This window comes from Gavialis gangeticus, unplaced genomic scaffold (genome assembly GCF_001723915.1).
Source record: "Gavialis gangeticus isolate Ggan-Ray unplaced genomic scaffold, GavGan_comp1, whole genome shotgun sequence".
Taxonomy (NCBI): Eukaryota; Metazoa; Chordata; order Crocodylia; family Gavialidae; genus Gavialis; species Gavialis gangeticus.
Genome location: NW_017729032.1, coordinates 1,214,498 through 1,221,258, shown reverse-complemented (window position 1 = coordinate 1,221,258; position 6,761 = coordinate 1,214,498). Strand labels below are relative to the sequence as shown.

The following is a 6,761-nucleotide window of genomic DNA, read 5'->3' as shown; positions in this document are numbered from 1 at the left end:
TCACTCACTCTAGGCCCAGGTGAGCCTCCCCCGGGGCCCAAAGGGGGCCCAGCAGGGAGGTGGGAGTTCTGGTCCTTACTGAGGAAGACAGAGGCAAAGAAGTTATTAAATATGTTGGCTTTGTCTCGCTGAAACTTTTGGAACCGGTCTGAACCAGTTTTCCGTAGGCTGGGATCTATGGGCGCATCTACACATGCACTTCAGTGTGCATTAGCCTATTTTATTGCACATTATAGCATCACTAAAAAACCCGTGCTATTTAGTTAATGCACATTAAAATAGGCTGATGCACAATTAAGCGTCACTTAAAAACTGACAAGGTTCTTTGGGTGAATCCAATCTCTTTTATTAGACCAACTTAAATGGTTGGGAAAATTCTTCTTAGGAAGCTTTCGGGGATAAATACTCATCAGGCTGAGGAAGCATCTCCAGTTGGCGTGTGATCTTCCTAGTGGTTTTTAGTTAATGCACATGAAGACAGGATAATGTGCATTTTCTTAGTCCCTCACAGTGGAGTTACTAGATTTAATGAGCACCAACACACATGTAGACGCGGCCTATGTTTCTGCGGAAGTTACATTTTTAGAAGGAAGAAATGTTCATCTCCTTCCTTCCCCATGATGGGATACTGCTTGCCCCGCTCATTTTCTTCCCTAAAAATGCACGGTCTTTTGTAAACAAGGCTTTGTAAGAATTTTAACAAAAAATATCTACTGTAGCAAAACAGCCTCTAATCCATTTGATTGAATCAATTACCATAAACTAAAACTATGATATAGTATTCTTGGATTAGTTAATGTACGGTCTGCCTTTATAGGGTCTCTTTTCAGGCCTCGTGCTCTAATTGGATCTCAATACTGGTTTAGCTGGACATGTTGATGGCTTTCCTTTGCTGACCAAGCTGGTTGTCACATCTGTAAAGATTCACTCTGGTCATTCAGAAACAGATTTTGGGGCCTTCTGCATAGCCACGGACCTAGTTTGGCCAAAACCCCTTGCAACTGGCCAGGGCTGGCAGCAGCCAGAGTCCCCAGATCCTTCTCAGAGCGCTACAGCCTAGTTTTCCTTTGCCCCAAGGCCTGATCCCCATTGGGTCTAGTCCTATGGATTGCCCCTATCGCCAGCTCCACAGGATAGGACTCTGGGGTCAGAGACCTTCACGTTTGCTGCCTGAGCTTGCTGTAGAGGGAAGGAGGGAACAAAAGCTGGGCATTTGGAAATGGGATTCAGAGCAGCTCACTAACCCCAGACAAGACACAAGGATGAAATCCACCCGGCTCCCGGAGTTCAGGGCTGGGGTACAACAGGGCTCCTGGAGGCAGCTGCACAAGGCATCCCTTTGGGACTGAAGGACTGGCACTCTTCCATGGAAGGAGGGTGGTTTATGCCCCTCCAGGTTATGGGACTCGCCCAGGAAGCAGGAGGCCCAGATACAACTCATCAGCAGGGGGACTTGGGAGTCCACATCCTGGGAAGGCCCTCGGCACGGCGTGGCGTGGCGCTGGGAGAATGGCATGCTCCATCCCTCCCATCAGGTCTGTGATGCAGGAGGAAAAAGATTAGAAGAGACCTGGGCTATTCACTTGCTAACCAGGGATTAAGGTGCCCCTCTGTGGTGGGCTGGGGGTGCAGGAGGAGCAAGGGTCGGGGCTGGCAGCTCCTCACTTCTCTTCCATAGTGTGATACGCCAGCATCCTCCTCATCCAACAACATCCAGTGACCTCCCCCCAGCAAAGATGCTTCCACCTCCTTCCTCTCCCAAACCCCTGGTCCGTGTGACAGCAAGCAGGGTGAGTGTTCAGCCGCCGCACAACCACTGCTGTGGTTCGGGCAGAGGCACCAGATAAATAGGACCTTTTGATTAAGTGTGGAGCCGAGACTATACCCAGCTGCCTTCCACTCCACTGAGAACAAAGGAGTCCAAGCAGAGGGACAGGCAGGCACGGACTGCAGGCCTAGCACCGACTGACAAGCCTTGGAAGGGGGCCAGGACACGGAGGAGGCTTATCTGCCCCCAGGGCTACTGCAGCCCGAGAGCTGGCCCAGGCAGACTATGTTTGAAGGAGATAAGGCTGGACTGCAGCCAAGGCCAAGCTGAGCACAGAGGGCAGCCATCACCTGAGGCCACAAACCTCCACACTGTTCATACCTGCTAGTCTCCATCATGCCTGCAGTCGCTCCTCTGCTCTTTGCCTCCAGCCCACATCCTCCCCTGTAGCCCAGCTCTGGCTCCCAGACCCCATTTCTCTTTGCAAACACCATGCTTTCCTGTTGCACCAAATGCTCCAGCTAAGTACTATGCCCATCTGGAGTCCTGTGTCCAGTTCTGGGCCCCTACTACAGAAAGGATGTGGACACACTGGAGTCCAGTGGGGGGAAAGGAAAATGGTCTGGGGTCCTGGGGGGCAGGACTTGTGAGGAGAAACTGAGGGAACTGGGCTGATTTAGTCTGGAGAAGACCGAGGTGGGATTTGATAGCAGCCTTCAACTCTCTGCAGGGGGGTTGCAAAGATGGAGCTGGGCTGTTCTCAGTGAGGGCAGATGACAGGACAAGGAGCGATGGGCTCAAGTTGCAGCAAGGGAAGTTGAGGTTGGAGATTAGGAAAAATTCCTTCATTGGGAGGCTGGTGAAGCACTGGAACAGGCTCCCCAGAGAGATGGTGGCATTTCCATCCTTGGAGGTTTTGAAGACCTGGGTAGACAAAGCCTTGGCTGGGATGATGTGGTAGGGACTGGTCCTACTTGGAGCAGGAGGTTGGACCAGATGTGACATCCCTTCCCACCCTCATTTTCTGTGATCCTGCATGAGCTGGCACTCTCTCTGCAGGGCAGGGAAGGAGGTCCTTGGACAAACTGCCGGATAGCATTTTGGAAATCCAGGTTCAACTCCTACTGCACACATACGTGACCGCCGACTGTTCCCAGCTAGTGACACACACCCAAGTCCCCATCTGAGCTTAGGCTGTTCCCATCACACTTTAATTTCCTATACTCCTCCTCACCCCCAACTTCTCTCTCCTATTCAAGCCCACTCTTCAAAACAATGTCAAAATACAGCCCCCTGCTGAACTCAGCTGGGCTCCCTGCCTGCAAGCATCAGAGATTCGCCACTCAGCTCCACTGCCGGACATGGCTGCACAAGGCAACCCCCTTCAGGGCTGCACAGCTGGCTCTTTGAGACCAAAGCCCAGTCCTGTGCTGCATGTGCATCTCCCAGGCACCATAGGAAATCTCCAGAGCCACATCCTGCCATGCTACCACCACGTGAAGAGGGAATGGACAGTTCATTCTTTTGCCTTCCCTACAGTGTATTTCATCCATGAGATGTTGCAGACATAGGGCACCATCCATTTACACTCTAGACTTTATTGTCATCAGCTGGTTGAAAGGGTTAATTGTGTGTGTGGTACATGGAGTCAATAAATAGTTGAGAACTGGGAGTCCAGCTATATCAGCAAGAGGAGTTCAGGATACGAACTCCTGGAGTTCAGGATACGAGAAGGTAAAAAGAGTTCAGAAAAGACAGAGCTGCTGTCCTAGGCAGACGGGTTCAGCTCTTGAAGCAGATGGAGGGCATGGGCCAGAAAGGTTTGTGAGTCCAGAACGCATAAGCCAGTTTCAAGGAAACAGTCCAGTAAAGCCGGGTCTGGATACAGACCCAGACACAAAGTCACAGCCTTGCTGTTTCCTGGTGGGGTCGGGGGGTGACCTCTGCAAGTGCAGAGCTCTGTCAGGCTGAAAGGGGCTGGTGAAGTCTGCAGGCAGCTCATCCACCTCACCAGTCTGCACCCTGTTTCCCTCCTCCATCTTTCCACAGCCTGACAGAATAACCCTTTCACCAAGGCAGAGAGAGCGCCAAGCAGGGAATACACCCAAGCTGGGCTATTTCCCTCGCTGTCGCTTTACAGCATGCAAAGGAAATTCACCCATCAGGATCTGTTCCCCTACCAAAAGCACAGTAATAAGAACTCCAGGAAAACCAGAACGACTGTCTAAAGTCCACAGCACTGACCTGGAAGGGAGCAGGCAGTTTCCTGTCTGCTGAGGACAATCCTAGCTAGAGCGGAAAAGGCGAGACCGTGTAAGAGCACTCAGTATCTGGGATACCCAGCTGCAAAAGCAATAGACAAACTTCTTAAGTACCCTGCAGGCAGGGGAAAGCAACAGCACACTCCTCCCTGACACCTCCAGCCACAGCTCCAGCAAGATGCTCCACCTCAGAGTAAAGCTAGACTTATCTATCCTAGGAGAAAGTAAGCCAAAGGGAGCAACTTGCTGGCCCCACAGGGCTGGCCTTTTAGGAGCCGCACATCATGCACTCATCTCGGTTCTCCAGCGAGCACACCATGGCAGCTTTGTTCCTCTCCTTCTCCTCCTCTTCCCTGGAGGTCTTCTCTTTCTCTTTGAGCTTCTCCTTGTTGAGGGTGAACTGGATGGGGTTAGCAGCTGGCTTCGTCCTCAAGTAGTACATGCCGGTCTTCAGGCCCTGCAAAACACATGTGTGAGCTGGACCTTTAAAACCTGCTGTGGCTCGAGACATCAGGATGAGGGGTGCACTGATAAAAATGTTTTTGGCTGATACCGATGGACGATTATTAACCAACCATATCAACCTATCCGATATGCAGCCTGGCAGCTTGGAAAGCAGCATCTGGCTGGTAAGCCCATGGGGAGAAGGGGAGTGGGGGTAGATTGAGGCCCCTGCAGTGAGGGAGTGAGGCAGGGGTAGGCACTACCCAGCTAAGGCGGTGAATGCAACCCCAAGATGGGGCGCAGGGCAGAGCCATGGGCAGCTCGTCCAGGGGGCATGGGGGGCTGTGAAGGGGGGACAGCTCCCCACCGTTGTGCAGACCCCCAGGGGAGGCAAGGGGGCATGTGCCCCCCAGATGTGTGTGCAAGGCAAGGGTGGGCTATGCACTGTAAGCTCAGGGCCCGAGGCTGTGCTGGCCTCTTCCCGGCAGGGGGGGTTGGGCCGGGGCAGGGCAGGCAGCAGTGCGCTGGGAGAGGTAGTTACAGAGTGAGCTACAGCTACCCCAAAATTTGCTGTAGCCACCGCTTCCAGCACTGCAGCCACCCACCCCACTCCTGCCTGCCCCAAGAACAGCCCTGGCCCAGCAGCTCCCCACCTCTGTACGCAGTCAGGAAGAGGCCAGCGCAGCCCCCTGCCCTGTGCACAAATCTAGCAAGGCACATGCTGCCCATACTTTCTTCAGAGTTGTGCATAGCTCCCTCCTCACCCCATCAGACAAGCTATCCACAGCTCCACTCCATACCCCACCCTGAGGTCACGTACATCACCCTGGCTGGGCAGCACCTGCCCCTGCCCAAATCCCCCCCTCATCATGGGGGACTCAATCTGCACCCCTCTGCCTTCCCTCCAATAGACTTACTGGCTGGACACTGCTTTCCAAGCTGCCAGGCTGCATTCTTGACCACATGCATGCTGCAGCTGTGCGCACGCACATGGCATTTAAATCGGTGACATTAATGGCAACACCAAAAAACGCCAATTGCCAATAATAATTTTCCTTCTATCGGTGCCGGTCTGATATGCAACTAATATATCGGTGCACCTCTAAACAGGATGGAACCAAATTCTGGCTGCAGAGCACTTCCCCTACACCAGGTAACTGTTCTGGTCCCTGGGAGCCCAGCACTCTGCACCCACCCCTCAGGACTAGAGAGGATCCACAGAAGGGAACAATGCTAGAAACACACCCAGCTTCTCCCTTCAGAAGCAGAGAGAATCTGTAAAGGAGGAGAAAGGGGTAAGAGACACCTGGTCTCTCTAAATCCAAAAAAACCTAGGCGAGCCCTGCACTAACCTAGCAAAACCCATGGGCTGGCAGCTGGCAGCATGCTCCACATACCTGCTTCCAGCCATAGAAGTGCATGCTGGTGAGCTTGCCGTAGTTGGGCTCTGCAATGTGGATGTTGAGGGACTGGCTCTGGTCGATGAATGCTCCACGGTCGGCTGCCATCTTAAGGATGGTTTTCTGGGAGATTTCCCACACAGTTTTATAGAGCTGCTTCAAGTCCACGGGGATCTCTGGGATATTCTGAAAGGGATAGAAATGGTTAGCAGGCTACAGCCCCTGTAACACCAAGGTACCCTCACTAGAACTAGTCATAACCAACACTAGCCGAGGCAACCCTTAACAAAAGGCTCCCTTACCAGCTGAAACCAGACTGTTCCCTTTCTGAGCAACTTTTGAGAGAAGGCACTATTTAGCCAGGTCTCAAAGGCAAGAACCCCTGAACCAGTGAGAATAAGGAGGGTGGGCTAGGCAGGACCAGCCAAGCTTGGGGCAAAATGGGAAGATTTCCGTCAACCGTACTCTATAAAAGCAGGTTATGTACACAGAAAGAAACATTTCCAACAACACTCAGGCCCTGCAGTTCCCTTCACCAGAGGAGCAGGCTCTTGCTTTATAGCCACTCGGGGAACTGGTTTCCCCCTGCATACTCTGAGATCAGCAGAGCCCCAAGCATGCTCTGGCACTGCACAGAAGAGTAACATCAACTTCTACCTCCCACCCCTCTTATTTGTAACTGATGGAAACGTGTCTGATAGAAGTCTCCATTACACACGTTCACAAAAGACCCCAGCATCACCAGCTGGCAGAGGCCAGAATCCTTTCATGTTCCTCAAGCAGAGACTCCAACTTATCACCAGGTGACATTGCAGCTCTTCCTTCTGCAGAGAAGCTGAGAAATGCACCCCAGGGCCAAGGCTGGTCATGCTGTCCTCCCCCTATTTA

At 52.5% G+C, this 6,761-nt stretch overlaps 1 protein-coding gene across 1 annotated transcript in view; it reads right to left on the bottom strand.

The window, feature by feature from the left end:
- Nucleotides 1-3,346: 3,346 nt before the first annotated feature.
- RRM1 (ribonucleotide reductase catalytic subunit M1) overlaps nt 3,347-6,761 on the bottom strand; it is a 39,504-nt gene continuing 36,089 nt past the window's right edge. Inside the window, exons 17-18 of the mRNA XM_019525113.1 lie at nt 5,871-6,059; nt 3,347-4,486 (exon numbers count right to left, since the gene is read on the bottom strand). Coding sequence (XP_019380658.1) covers nt 4,298-4,486; nt 5,871-6,059 — 378 coding nt within the window. The 3' untranslated portion in view covers nt 3,347-4,297. The remainder of the gene's footprint in view (nt 4,487-5,870; nt 6,060-6,761) is intronic.